The sequence below is a fragment of the Podarcis raffonei genome, chromosome Z, assembly GCF_027172205.1.
Source record: "Podarcis raffonei isolate rPodRaf1 chromosome Z, rPodRaf1.pri, whole genome shotgun sequence".
NCBI lineage: Eukaryota > Metazoa > Chordata > Lepidosauria > Squamata > Lacertidae > Podarcis > Podarcis raffonei.
In genome coordinates this window covers 16,163,041-16,178,265 of record NC_070621.1, presented here as the reverse complement: position 1 = coordinate 16,178,265, position 15,225 = coordinate 16,163,041, and the positions used below count along the sequence as shown (strand labels likewise).

General features: G+C 46.4%; 1 protein-coding gene and 1 long non-coding RNA gene across 10 annotated transcripts in view; one reads left to right on the top strand and one right to left on the bottom strand.

Moving 5' to 3' along the window:
* Positions 1-5,649, top strand: part of PRDM12 (PR/SET domain 12) — a 27,037-nt gene extending 21,388 nt beyond the window's left edge. For 4 of the 6 annotated variants that reach the window (XM_053373679.1, XM_053373678.1, XM_053373680.1 and 1 more), the window contains 3 exons: positions 350-461; positions 1,786-1,848; positions 3,186-5,649. In XM_053373679.1, the coding sequence (XP_053229654.1) occupies positions 350-461; positions 1,786-1,848; positions 3,186-3,568 (558 nt within the window). In that variant the 3' untranslated portion in view covers positions 3,569-5,649. The remainder of the gene's footprint in view (positions 1-349; positions 462-1,785; positions 1,849-3,185) is intronic. The other 2 variants (XM_053373682.1, XM_053373681.1) reach the window with 2 other exon arrangements.
* Positions 1-15,225, bottom strand: part of LOC128406357 (uncharacterized) — an 18,281-nt gene extending 3,056 nt beyond the window's left edge. For 2 of the 4 annotated variants that reach the window (XR_008328476.1, XR_008328478.1), the window contains exons 1-2: positions 14,940-15,224; positions 14,716-14,827 (exon numbers count right to left, since the gene is read on the bottom strand). This is a non-coding gene — a long non-coding RNA (uncharacterized LOC128406357). Of the gene's footprint in view, positions 1-14,715; positions 14,828-14,939 lie in introns of all 4 variants that reach the window. The other 2 variants (XR_008328479.1, XR_008328477.1) reach the window with 2 other exon arrangements.

Sequence of the window (15,225 nt, the reverse complement as noted above, 5' to 3'; positions counted from 1 at the left end):
CAGCCCTTGGGCTTAAATGTGTTCCCCACTCCAATCTAATTGGTTAAACATTGCAGCTCTTAAGCACAGGGACTGACACTTTGGACTTATCATAATATAGAATAATGGTTAGAAGGGTATCAGCACAATCCTCGCAACAGCTGACCAGACGCACCAGCAAACAGGACCTGAGAACAAAAGCTCTCCCCCCTCCTGTGGTTTCCAGCTGCTGGCACTCAGAAGCATTGTTGCCTCCAGCCATGGAGGCACAGTCTAGCCATTGTGGCTAGTAGCCATGGAGAGCCTCCTCTTCCTCCATAAGTTTTTCTAATCCTCTTTTAAAGCCGTTCCCCCTCTTCTCTCTCTATAGATGATTCCTCCGGATCAAGAATTGCTCGTTTGGTATGGGAACTCCCACAATACCTTCCTGGGGATCCCTGGAGTGCTGGGACTTGAGGAAGAGCAGAAGAAGAGTAAGCACGGTGAGGAGATGGTTGAATTCTGCTCAGGGTTGGCATTGTATAAAACTTGCCTTTCTTAAGATTTCCCTCTGCCAGTTTGCGGGATTTGCAGGGTGGAGTGGGGAGGAAGTGGGAATCAGTCCCTTCTGTCTCTCTCTCTTTCTCTCTCTTAAAAAAAAGTAATTTGAAGAAATCAATACAAAACAAATACAAAAAGCAGTGCAGTATATCTGAGAACAGACTTAATAATAGGTTGGTAAAGTACTTAAGACCACCAGGAAAGTCAAATTCCACGCTGTACCAAGGAGAGAGAGTCTCATGTGTCTGATGCACATAAGATGGTACCCCACCAAACCACACAGAATTTTTCAGGGTCCTTTGAGCATTTGAGCATGCAATTTGTGAGTTATTCTTTTTCAAGCTGATGCTGAGTGCCGCATATTTTTAATACCATCTGTTGTAAATGTTTTAGGTATCCCTGGGGGGAAAGAAAGGTGAAACCATTTTTATCCTGCAGTGCAGACATGCACTTTAATTCTTGTTGTTCGTCAGTTGCAGCATCACAGCTTGTGTGTATGGGGGGGTAGTCTCCTGATGGAGGCCCGCCACTTTATATCTTTTTTGGGGAAGCCTTTAAATAAAATTGACAAAGCTCTTAACGTTTAATTTTGCTGCTGTGTTTCAAACGAATGCATCAACTGGGCCGCTGCCATTTTTAATGCTTTTATCTTACTTTGCTGGGGCTTGCTGGAATGCAATCCCCCCTCAAAATATTTTCTTATTTTCACTTATTTATGCAAGAAGCGACAATCGATATTCAGCAATTCCTGCCTCCTGCACAGAAGCACCAAATATCTAGTTAATTACATTCAACCTTCAATTTATAAACAAAGATATCATTCTGCAAGTTGTCATATGTCCTCGGAGGCCTGTAACCAAGTCCCATTAACGTTGCATATGTAATAAAACTATACCAGGTTTCTTGCCTGTTTGACTCTCTCACCTATGGGTTGCCAGTTTGTCCATCGGCATTAAGTTCCAGAGTTGTTGAGATCCAGATCTCAAACAGGTCTGCATTGATAGAGTCTTCCAATAAAAATCCAGGGCATAAGTGTCTTTGAAGCTATCAAGGAGAAATATTTATACAGGGGAAAGGAGAGAAGTGGTTTCTAATTTTGGGAATCTGAGGGCATGCAATGAATTTTTAAAAGATATTATTTCATTCGGGCTGTGACTTTTTAAAGTTTTCGTTCCTGTTGTATATAGAGTGGTACTGATGTTGCTGCACAACCCTCCAAGATAAATATTAATTGCATTGTTTATTTCATTAATGACATACATATAGAATATGGGCTTGATCCGTCCCCATCTGTGGGCTCACCTGCTCCGGGCATGAGTAACTTCCAAGGTAGGGTGCTCCTTGGGAGACGTGGGATGGCTGGAGGGGGTGAACCGGAGGGTGACAGTGACCTCCCCTATCCAAAGTGGCAGCCCCTGCACTGCACATGAGCTACTGAGGCCAGGCAGGGTGAGGGAAGAGGGCTCCTTTGTGGGGATGGATCAGGCCCTATAGGATTATATATATATATTTATTAAAATCAGGGGCTCAATATCTCATTGTTTACTTCAGGAGTGAATTAATGCAATGCGCTCTAAGCAGGCCATCCCTCACACTTGTCCCAGTAGTTGCAATTGGTGCAGAATGCTGCAGCATGATTGCTGACAGGAGTGAGGCCATATCAGCATATAAAACCTGCACTCAGAGATCACTGGTTGCTGATTTGCTACCGGGCCAATTTCAAGGTGTTATTATTAGTATATAAAGCCCTTAGCAGCTTGCACCCAGCTTACCTGCAAGGCCATAAGTAGACCCATCCAACTGCTTCAATCTGCAGAACTGGCCCTGTTACAGGAGCCGAATAATACACATTCCAGATTTGTAAGAAATCAGATCTTTTAGTGTGGCAGCACCCACACTTTGGAACTTCCTGCTTAGTGATAACAAGCAGGTGCTTTCACTGTATTCTTTTCAGCACCTGTTAAAACCATTTTTGTTTAGGCATGCCTAATTTAAATAATTGTTTTTAACTATTTTTTTTTACTGATGATTTCATTATTTTATTCTTTTTGTAAATGATTTTGGGGGATTTTTTTTTACAGTCAAGTGGCATGCAACTTGTAATAATAATAAATAAAACCAATTGTTCACTCATCACCAGCCTTCTGAGTACATAACACGTAGGACTGCTCTGTAAAACCTTTTCATCCCCTGAAAAGGCATTCTTCTTCACCAGATTTTATCTAGAAAGTCACAACCCGAATGAAATAATATCTGTTCCCCTCACAGAGCTGCAGCTATCACAGTGGTTTAAACCAGGCATAGGCAAACTCGGTCCTCCAGATGTTTTGGGACTACAACTCCCATCATCCCTAGCTAACAGTACCAGTGGTCAGGGGTGATGGGAATTGTACTCTCAAAACATCTGGAGGGCCGAGTTTGCCTATGCCTGGTTTAAACAATTCCTCTGGGAATTGTAGCTCTGGTCTGGGAGGGAAATAACAGCGCCCTGAACAAACTACAGCTCCCAGGATTCTTTGGGGGAAGTGTTTAAAAAGCGGTATGAAACTATTTTAAATATATAGTTACAGATGAAGCCTAAGTGTATAAAATGATGTTTTGTTTGGGAGTGGAGTTTGTTGCTGGAAATAAACTAAACTTCTCCCTCTTGTCCATTGCCCCTGCAGAGGACTTCCACGCAGCTGAAGCAGGTGCCAGTTCCACCGGCCGCATGCGCTGTGTCATCTGCCACCGTGGATTCAACTCCCGCAGCAACCTGCGCTCCCACATGCGCATCCACACCCTGGACAAGCCCTTCGTCTGCCGCTTCTGCAACCGCCGCTTCAGCCAGTCCTCCACCCTCCGCAACCACGTCCGGCTCCACACCGGCGAGCGCCCTTACAAGTGCCAGGTCTGCCAAAGTGCCTATTCCCAGCTGGCCGGCCTGCGGGCCCACCAGAAGAGTGCCAGGCACCGGCCCCCCAACGGCTCCCTGCAGTCGCATTCGCCGGCCCTGCCTGTGCCGCACCCCACCTCCCTTGCTCACCACATCCCCACCATGGTGCTGTGAGGTCGGGAGGAAGCCCCCTGGCACTGCCGTGAACTGGTGGGCACCAAGGCATTGGTGAGCGCGCAGGGGAAAGGGGCAGGGGGATTTTTGTGGTGGACCCATCCAGCAGCGGCTTCTAGTGGGGCTTGGCAAATGGAACTTACATCTTCAGGCACATGTCTACCGTCTGAACAAGAGAAGGGGGGCAGGGCGGGGCCTCTGGGCCCTGCTTTCGAGATTCCCAGCAGCCTTCGGCTGCCCACTGTCAGAAACAGAGCACTGGGGAGGGATTAAAGAACCTTTTGGTCTGGTCTGGAATGATGAGGGGATTCTGCTCTGGCAAAGTCTCAATATTCCTAAGTGTAAGAACTAGGTGGGGGACTCTCTTAATTTTTTATTTTAGTATTTTAATATTTCCATCCAAGTTCCTTGGGTGATTTCCACCATCTTGGTTTCTTGTTCATGATGTGAGGCCTGTATGGTCTTCACTATTTTGCCCATTGACTCAGGCATCCAAGTTAGATATATTTCTGGGGACGAGATAAGAGGCTGAGTGTAAGATGAAGCCATGGCAAAAATGGAGAGAAAAGTAAATGGTAGAGGAATAAGCACTTCTTCACATCATTCTTAAGTTTAAAGCAGGAATAGGGAACGAGATGTTGCTGGACTCCATTATCCTTAACCGTTGGTCATCCTCCAGGGCTAGACAAGGTGATATCTCTTTCTATGGCAGCAGGATCCACCAGGGCAGCAGATGTAAACTTGCCATACGTCAGGAAAATTCCTGGCATGTCCTGGTTTGTAGGTGTAAAAATGGCGTCGGGGGGGGAGGAATTTTGCCAAATCATCAAAATGTCAGAGAAAACCCGGATGTAGGGCAACACAATGGGAAAAGCAGCGGAAACAGCTCAAAAAGCTTAAAATCAGTATTATTGGGTTAGGTTTCCTCAAAAAAGCCCAACAATTTTGGGGTCTTCCTAAAGAAAGCTCACAACTTTGCGGGTGTCAGGAATTTTAAGCAGATCCCAATATTTCTATCCCCCCCCCTTGGTCCTGAAGTAGATCTTCCCTCCCCCCTTCTTCCTTGGCAGGGAGGGGGGTGCCATTTTGGAGTCCGCGTCTGGTGTCAACACATCTTGGGCCAGCCCTGCCATCCTCGCTGCAGAGGCTGATGGGAGATGGAGTCCAGAAGTATCCAGAGGCCACCACATACCACACATGCCTATTCTAGAGGTTTGGTGGTAGTTATCAGGTGATCCCACTTCTCTTCTGGATCCGACAATACCTGCCCACACACTCACAGGCACCTGTACTCCATTATCGTCCCCTGCAGTAGGATTCGATCCCAGGTTCCTGAATTGAGCTCTGGAGTTTTTAACAGGTAGTTGGTTGGGATGGGGGACTTCATAGTTGGTGGATGATCCAGCCAAACTGGACAGGGTTCTGGGCTCTTGGGCTCTTCACACCTCCTCCAGCTCTGAATTCAGGTTACCCCTGTTGCTTTCTGCCGTAGATGCGAATTGTTATCTCCACTGAAAAGCTTCATGCTCTCTTTGACCTCTGGTGAAATTCTTATGGATCAGCTATTGACAAGAGTTTCAGCACCACTATAATCCCAGGCTAACTGCTCCCATCACAGATGGACTGTGAAGTAGGAACATAACTTTAGAACAAATCAAACTATTTGTCCATCAGTATTGTCTACTCTGACCGAACCTCTCTCCATCTCAGTCCTCTTTCTCTCTCCATGGCAATCAAGATTGTTTGTAAACTCTGCATCCAATAAAGGAGGCATTTGTTTCTGTTCTGTTTTTGTAAAATATACATTTTTTGTAATAGTACCTATTGATGATGATATCTATTCCTATTGTAAGGAGATGATATATAGAGTTGTCTCACAAATGGTGTTCGACTTCCATGAAATGCTGGTCACTTTAACATTGTAAATATAAATCTGTGTAAAACGCTATTTGATATTATATATAATTTGATTGTATTATGTACACAGTTGTATATACATCTTTGTACCTCTCTCATTCTCTCTTGTATTATAAATAATAATAATAATAAAAACAACCCACCACAAATTACTGGCGATGGAAGATATGTAGATGCTTCAGAGTTTACATTATTTAATTTTTTTAGAATTAGTGTGATTCGAAGTCCCAGATTAAAACCGCTTCCCTGCCATGAATAATGGCAGGTAATTAATACTGGTGTACATTACAGGAGCATTGTACAGATTTGTTCCTTTGTCCAAAGCATTTATACACGAGTCGCAGTTGCTTACTGGAAATAAGAGTAGCGGGCGAGATGGCAATGTGGTACAAATACATTGGTGCAACCTATCTGGCATTTCTGATGGTGAGTTTGAACTACACTGACCTCCCCACTGCCTTGCTTCAATATAACTTAACTATAGCTTAAATAGTGCTATTCTTATAGAAAAAGATATGCCAGAACTTATCATTAACACCTCCCTCATTCTCTTAGAATGGCCATACATACTCGGTTTAAAAATTCCCAAGGAAAGAGGAGGTGCCAGACACAAATCGTTCAGGGGTGTGTGTGTGTGTTTTGTGTGGTATTTATACATGTAGTAAAATGTTGTGTAGAGAAACATTTGTGGGATATAAGGTAAAGTGAGAGCAGTGGGTGGACTACGAGAGGAGGATGGAACCTTGGGGTGTGCTGCGTGCTGATTGGCTGAGGATGGAGTGTGATAGGCAGGTGACAGTTGGGACAGGTGTGTGTGACAGTTAAAGGCAGTTGGGGTTTGGAGGAGGAGGGAGGAGGGAGGAGGGAGAATCCAAGAAATCCATTTCCTCAAGACATGTTTGTGGCTTAGACAAGCTGATTTGTATCAGGAGGGCAGTTGGGTCCCAGGGACTTCAGCTGCCAATCCTGATCTCCACAGAAGGCCTTGACAGACTCATCTTTGGGAAGGAGCGAGGAATCTGCTCTGCTGAGGTCTTCCAAAATTTGGCAGTTGTGGTCCCAGCCAGTGTCAACAGATACAAAATCAGTTCTTTGTTATTAAGGTCTCATTCCAAACATACAAATTCAAAAGAGCCAGACAAGGGGAAGGGTGAATTGTTGGCCCAGTTATCAAAAAGATCTCAGAAAATACTTTGGTCCAGGACCCTTTGTTTGGCGCCATCCTGCCAGATATGCCTGGGGGTCTCAGGATCCTGGCATGGTTTTGACACAAAGATATTGGATAATAATAATAATAATAATAATAATAATAATAATAATAATAATTTATTTATACCCTTCCCTTCCCAGTTTAAAAACCGGGCTCAGGATGGCTAACAGGAAATATAAAACATTGATTAAAATACGACTTAAAAACAGCATAAAACAGCATAGAATACAACATAAAATGCAGCATCAATATCAATAAAATTCAAAAACTCAGAGGTCATTTTGAGGCGTCTGATCAAGGCCTGTATTTTAAAATGAGCTTAAAGATTTGCAAATGTTTTCATGCCAGGCAGAAAACCAGCTGGCAAAGGACTTTGGCAGATGTTTATCCTCCTGGACAAGGGCCCCCCTGATTTATAGCAGGAGCCAAAATTCTCAAAGTTGTAAAAGGGAATTATAGGCTGGGAGCAAAGGTTACTGACCCTACATATTATACAATCAAGCTGCAAAAACACTAATTAAGAGTTAGTAAATAGTAGGATTTATTGTTTAACAGAAAATAATACCATGTGCCTCCCATTAGAGACTTTAGCCACATTTTCCTAAGGTTAAAGGGCAAGAGCTAATGGGAAAAGCAGCTGGCCGAGAAAGGGGGGTGTAAACTGAAGAGTTTTAATTTGAAAATGCCTTTTCTTCTAAAAAGCTATCTATGTTAATGCATGAGATTTGCTGGCTTAAATGTAATTATGCAAAGGATTTAGAAAGTAAGAAATGTTAGATTCTTATGTTAGATTCTTATTTCATTGATGGTGTGTGAGAATGTGAACCCAAGATCTCTGTTTAAGACAAAATGTAAGACAGAACGGGCCATCTGTTTTAGCCATCTATTTTGGAATGGAGGGGCAACAAGGGCAAAAGGTGATCTGGTAATTAAGGTGCCTTGTTGAGGCAAATGTAAGATATATGGCTACTTGTTTGCCATTTATGGATAGAAGGAAATATAGCTCTTTGTCTCCCATAAAAGGTAATAGGAAATGGGTGTATCTTTTATTATTGGTTCTAGCAAACAGCCAATAGGAATTTCAACCAGGCTGATTGGACAGAGGCAGCCAAAGAAGGAGCAAGGGGGCTGGGCTGAGGAAATATAAGTGCTGACCATCAGGGCTGGAGTGGGCAGAGCTTTGGTAACCATATACCACTGTGCCTATCATTTATTTGTCTGACAAATAAATTATTATTTTAATTTCTCTATTGCTGCGTTGAATATTTCATTCCAGCTAAGCGTTAACCACAAGTAGGGTGCTACAATTTGGGGGGGGGACCCAGTCAGTGGACATCAAATGATCACCAGGGCTAACTGGCCAAGTTGGTCCTACTAGGGCCAGCAAGGAGACCAGGGAAGAATTTAAATGTGGGGTCCCAGAAAAGGTTTCTTCAAGGGTTTCAAGAGGAAAGGGAAAAGGGAATAGAGGATCAGGCTAATTCAAATTGAAGGCCAGGCGGACTATCTCTGTCTTACAGGCCCTGCGGAAGGAAATCAAGTCCTGCAGGGCCCTAGTCTCGTGGAACAGAGCATTCCACCAGGCCAGAGCCGTCACTGAAAAGAACTATTATTAAATAATAAAAAGATATTATCAAAAACATACAGCTTATTATTGGATTGAAACTGTTGAATAGTGGAAAAGATGGACGAAGGACACTCTGTTGGATTCACAGGTCTTTATTACAGCAGTTAGAACTGCTGCTGGAATCAGACTGACTGCAGCCTAGCTGGCTGCTTTATATAATACTAAGTAACTTGTAACAGTAACAACTCACCTGAGTGAGAACTGCAACTAATCTTAATACATAACACCTCTCCCCAACTAGATGAGGTGTTAGGCTCCCCCAATCCTTAATTGTTACAACCATATACCATATACGCTAGCCACGGATTTGATTAGAATTACAGGTACTTCATACTGCGTAATCTTTCAGGTAGGCCGGATGTATAGGGGTCCGGGTAGAATACCGAGGTATCACTGGAGGGGCAGCCAAGTTGCTAGGTCCCGATGACACGCTCCCCTGGGGACGCAGGTGTATGGCTCGGTTCGGAGGCTTCTATGTCGGCTTCTGTGGCGGCTCCGGACTGCAGCTGTACTGTAAGGTTTCAGGTACAGATGGACTGTATGCTGGAGTTTCCTCCCCAGCCTTGCTTGGTTGAACTTCAGCGGTACTTGGCAGCTGGCCTGCCTCTGCCCGGGCTGCCGGAGGCACTGTCCCCCCATCCCAATCCCCAGCCCAGTGGTGCAGTTGGTCAATGTTCCGGCACCATATCCATCCACAGCCAAAAGCCACCTGATATGACTTTGGCCCTGTAACCCCAACCACCACAGCCAGCACCCAGGGGACCTCCCCCGCATAGTTATGGGCAAATACCTTCTATTCCGGAATGAAGACACGTGATGTGCTAGCACAGCCTGTGGAATCTGTCACTGCGAAATCTGGTTGCAGTCGGTCGAGAGGAGATCACAGGCGGCGGCCCATCAAAAGATCGGCTGGGCTACGGCCTGTTGTTGTGCATGGTATGATGTGTTGTACAAACAGGTACTAGGCTACCCATTCGTGCCAGTCCCCCTGTGCCATACATGCCAACACTTCTTTAGCCAAGCGAACCATTCTCTCTGCCTGACCATTGCTGGCTGGATGAAATGGGGCTGTCAGAGCGTGGCAGAGGCCCCAGCCAAGGAGGTAGCGCTCAAATGTGCCCGACATGAATTGGGCTCCATTGTCGGATACGAGAACGTCTGGCAACCCATGTGTGGCAAAAAGCCTCTGCAGCACTCGGATAACAGGTTCTGAGGTGGCTGAGGACATTAAACCACCTCCAACCATTTAGAATATGCATCCACTACCACCATAAAAAGCGACGCGGGTGGCCCTGTGGGTTAAACCACAGAGCCTAGGACTTGCCGATCAGAAGGTCGGCGGTTCGAATCCCTGAAACGGGCAGAGCTCCTGTTGCTCGGTCCCTGCTCCTGTCCACCTAGCAGCTTGAAAGCACATCAAAGTACAAGTAGATAAATAGATACCGCTCCGGCGGGAAGGTAAACAGCGTTTCCGTGCGCTGCTCTGGTTCGCCAGAAGTGGCTTAGTCATGCTGGCCACATGACCCAGAAGCAGTATGCCAGCTCCCTCGGCCAATAAAGCGAGATGAGCACCGCAACCCCAGTCGGCCACGACTGGACCTAATGGTCAGGGGTCCCTTTACCATTACCACCACCATAAAAGTGTGTCCGTGGAAAGGCCCCGCTAAATCGATATGCACCCTTGACCATGGTGCCTTGGGGGTCTCCCATGAGTTCCGATGATGCACAGGTGAATCAGGTCTTGACTCCTGGCATGCCTGGCACGATTTGACCCAGGATGCCCAGCCACCAAACAAAACTGCGGGCCAATGCCTTCATGCACACAATTCCCGGGTGCCCGACATGGAGCGCATGAAGGACACGCTGATGAAGCTTGGTGGGAATGATGACCCGGTCTTCCCATAGGAGACGCCCCTGGTGAGCTGAGAGCTCATGCTGCCGTTGAGTGAAAGGCTGGAACTCCAGATCAGTTGGCCCTTTTGGCCACCCCCTCCACACCCAGTTGAGAACGGGGCTTATGATGCGATCCTTGGAAGCATGGAGAGCGACGTCAGCTGCTGACAGAGGAAATGCAAGCAGTTCCTCAATCAGGAGTACCGCTGATGAAGGCGCCAGATCTTCGACCAGCGTTGGTAAAGGCCAGCAGCTAAGTGCATCGGCGTGCCCTGACAACTTGCCTGGTCGGTATAAAAAGGTAAAGGTAAAGGTACCCCTGCCCATACGGGCCAGTCTTGACAGACTCTAGGGTTGTGCGCCCATCTCACTCAAGAGGCCGGGGGCCAGCGCTGTTCGGAGACACTTCCGGGTCACGTGGCCAGCGTGACATCGCTGCTCTGGCGAGCCAGAGCTGCACACGGAAACGCTGTTTACCTTCCCGCTAGTAAGCGGTCCCTATTTATCTACTTGCACTCAAGGGTGCTTTCGAACTGCTAGGTTGGCAGGCGCTGGGACCGAGCAGCGGGAGCGCACCCCGCCGCGGGGATTCGAACCACCGACCTTTCGATCGGCAAGCCCTAGGCGCTGAGGCTTTTACCCACAGCGCCACCCATGTCCCCGCCTGGTCAGTATAGGAGCCGATAGTTATAAGCCGCAAGGAAAACAGTCCAGTGTAGCATTCATGGCGACAAAATCGGTGGAGGGGGCGGGGCAGGCGGTCACCAGCCAGGATACCCAGAAGAGGTTTGTGGTCTGTGACGAGGTCAAAAACTCTGCCATAGAGGTATTCGTGAAAACGCTTAACTCCTGCCATGAGCGCCAGCGCCTCCTTGTCAAGCTAACTGTAGTTCCTTTTTGCTGATGACAAGGTTCTTGAAAAGTACGCAATAGGAGCCTCTCTGCATTCAGGAAAAGCATGGCTGAGAACGGCCCCAACACCAAAAGGTGAAGCGTCACAGACTAGGACAAGAGAAAGCTCCTCGTTGTATTGGGCGAGGACAGAGTCTGACATTAATAGTGCCTTTACAGCCGCAAAGGTGGCGACTTCCCGGGGGCCCCATGTCCACAACGTCTTTTTGTCCAGAAGTCGATGGAGGGCTCAGCGACGGTCGCTTTGTGTGGCAGGAACATGTTATAGAAGTTCAATAGACCTAAAAAAGCCTGCAAGTCCTTCTTGTTTTGTGGTTCGGGAGCCTGTTGTATAGCTTTGATCTTTGCTCCCGTGGGGTGAATGCCGGAGCTGTCAACCAGGTATCCCAGGAGCTCGACTTGTGGTACAGCGATCTGGCATTTTCCCCTCTTTACTTTGAGACCTGCTTCTTGGAACCTGGTCAGGACATCCTGCAGCTGATCAAAAAGCTGTTGTGTGTTCCTGCTGAGATGAGCACGTGGCGTCATTTACCGGCAGCTGCTGGTATGTCTGAGCAAGGTCAAATTTTGCAAAAACCTTGCCCTGTCCCAGTGAGTGTAGTAAGTGTTGGACGACAGGGACGGGGTACACATGCTGTTGGAGCTCCTTGTTTATCGTGCACTTATAGTCAGCACAGATGAACACTGACCCATCAGGCTTCATGGGCGTCACGATGGGAGTCTCCCACTTAGCTTTGTCTATGGGTTCCAGGACCCCCTGTGCAATCAGCTTGTCTAGTTGTTCATCCACCTTAGGCTTGAGCACAAATGGTACGTGTCGAGGCTTGACTCTGATGGGTGTGATTAGCGGATTGAGGTTAAAGGATATGGGCGACCCCACATACTGCCCCAAGGTTCCATCAAACACTTCCAAAAACTCTGTGACGATGGCGTCTATTTCTGACTGTGAAAGGCTGTGGATGCCTGTAACTTCCAACCCCAGGGACGCAAACCAGTCCAGTCCCAACAGGCTGGGCCGATTTCCATCGACCATGACTAACTTCAGCGGTCCCAAAAAGTCCTTGAAGATCACTTTGAACTTGCCCACACCTACAACTGGAATGTTATTTCCCTGATAATTCCTCAAATGCACCTAGGTGGAGTCCAGTTGTTTCTTAGATAATTTGGGAATCAAACTTTTGATGGTACTCCAAGAGACGATGGGCATGGCAGAGCCCGTGTCAACTTCCATGTCGCATGGTTTTCCTTCAATAGTCACGGTGACATAATTTTTCCGGTGTTCAGATCTGTCAGCCCGGCCAACTGTCAGCTTGGCCAAGCAACGTGGCAGTCCTTGTTAGCATACATTGCCGAAGCCTTCTTGTTTCCTGGTGCCGGTAGCCTATCTGCTGGCATAGACGAGCAACAAACCCTCACAATATGACCCTTATGTGAACAACGCTGACAGATGGCGCCCTTGAAACCGCATTTGGACCGAGGGTGGTTGCCACTGCAACCCGCACAGTCTGATTGGTCCGTTGTTCACCGTTTGACCTTTCCACGTTCCTGCTTGATGTGGCAAACATCATCCTCTTCGTCTGAGCAGCCCTCAGATTCACTGATCTCTCCATGGTGGACTGAGGTTGGCTTCTTTGAAATTGTTGGGCTGCTGGCCTTGCGGATCTCTTCTGTTGATTGTTTTGCTGCCTCTGCAGCTTGAGCTTCCTCGATGCTCGCTGTAGCTTCCTACAGCTGTAGGAAGCTTGAGCTTCCTCGCTGTAGTTTCTTGTCCCTCACACTGCACACGATTCGATCCAGCAGGGCATCGTCCAAGTCCAGCACTTCACAGTGGTATGCAGCCTTCCTGAGGGCCGATAAGAATTCGTTGATTGTCTTCCCCCTCAGTTTGGATCTGATGATGAAAGGCGTGAAGGGCAGCAATTCTGGACACCTTGGGTGCGTAGTGTCCCTAGAGTTTATCAGTCAGTGTGTCCCAAGGTGCAGCCTGCACTGCAAGCGAAGCCACAAGAGCCCTAGCCGTCTCAAAAACTTCTGAGCCGCAGATGGTGAGGAAAAGAGCTCTGTTCCGATTGTCCGTCCAATCAGTGAAAGCATTTGCCTTAAGGTATCATTCGAACCGAACGATATAAGACTGCCAGGACTCGGTTTCTAGCCAAAACAGGGGTAGAGGCAGTAGCGACGCCATGTTTTCCCGGTGCCGGTTGAATGGTGAAGGATGGACACTAGCCTCAGTGATATCTCAGCTCTTGAGTGTTCAGCTCAGCAGTTCAGCTCTGGCTGTGTCTTGTTTCATCCTATCCCATCCTCGTTGCCAGTGTTGAATAGTGGAAAAGATGGACGAAGGACACAGCTCTGTTGGATTCACAGCTCTTTATTACAGCAGTTAGAGCTGCTGCTGGAATCAGACTGACTGCAGCCTAGCTGGTTGCTTTATATAATACTAAGTAACTTGTAACAGTAACAACTCACAACTAGATAACCAATCAGGAACGACAGTTTTCAATCCTTCATTTACATACTGGTGGCCCTGAGTGAGAACTGCAACTAATTTTAATACATAACATACAGGACGAGGAGGTGAAGGAAGTGATGGTGAAGTGGGCACACGATTTTGGCTATCCAGTTGAGATGGAAAAATGGGGGAAATTATGGAAAAAAGACTTGAAATTCACAGCGTGCTATCTAATAAAAAAAAAAACTTTATGAAAATGATTTACAGGTGGTACCTGACCCCATCCAAATTAGCAAAAATAAAGAAAAATAACAGCAATATGTGTTGGAGATGTAAACAAAATGAAGGAACCTTATTTCACATGTGGTGGACATGTCGCCAAATCAAAAAAATTTGGGACATAATCTATGAGGAACTAAAAAGAATGCTAAAACACACTTTTTTAAAGAAACCAGAAGCTTTCCTATTAGGCATTCTAACGATAATCATCCCAAATGAAAGTGTTTCTTTATGCGACAACAGCAGCTAGGATGCTAATAGCAAAATACTGGAAAAGTGAGTTAATACCAACAAAAGACGAGTGGCAATTAAAGTTGTGTGAGTACCTCAAACTAGCCAAAATGACAGAACTAATTAGAGATCACTCAGTCGACAAGGTAAAAAAGGAATGGGATTGCTTCAAAAACTACCTGACAAAATATGGTTTCAAAAACAATACTTGGTTGTGCTTAGATTAATCTCACAGATATAATGGAAAAAACTGATTTTAACAAATGAATACAGAATATTTGTCACTTAAGTATTGAAGCTGCAAAGAAATAGAGGGAAGTCAACTAATATAGCAGGGATTAAAACTAGTTTTCTGGAACAGAAAGAAAATGACTGTAAAGAAAGAAAGAAGGGTAACAAATGTATTTGTTTCTGAGAACCTGGCGTATAGAATAGTTAAATTACTGTTTGTATCCTTTGAACAATTTTGTGTACTTGATTTATTTTTTTCTGTTTTTTATTCTCTCCCCCCCCCTTTTTTGTATGTTTTCTTCTTGAATATCTGGATGTAATGTTTAATCCATGCTTTCTCTGTAATTTTTAAAAATGCAATAAAGATATATTTTTAAAAAAGAACAATTGCTCACCTGGACCCCCAGACTTGCCTGTTTCCACCTCCTGGCGACCCACAAGGATCTTCCTTTGAGACCATGGGGTGGACCTTGTTCCTCTTGCAGCAGCTCTCACAGCCTCTTGAAGCTAGGAGAGAATGGGGAGAAGTTGAGAAACTGGAGCCCTGGGTTCAAGCCATCCCTCTGCCACCACGCTCACAGGGTGACCTTGGACCAGCCCCTCCCTCTGCCCAGCCCACCTCAGGGAAGTCCGGATGAGGCAGAGGAGGGCTGCAGCAATGGACCTGATCATTGCCTTGGGGGCCAGGACTTCAAACTCACCGCCAACTCTTTCACTCCTGCTCTTCACTGCCAACTGCTGATCAGTTGCAGTTGGTGCCTTTGAAGCCAGCAGTGAGTGATGTCACAAAGGCTGGGCTGGATGAATCATGGTTGCCTTGACAACAGCCTCCCCACTAAAGCTGGACCACTCTGGCTCCTCTTTCAGAATGGGGAAGCGAGACCCTCCAAGTGCCCCTGTTTTCC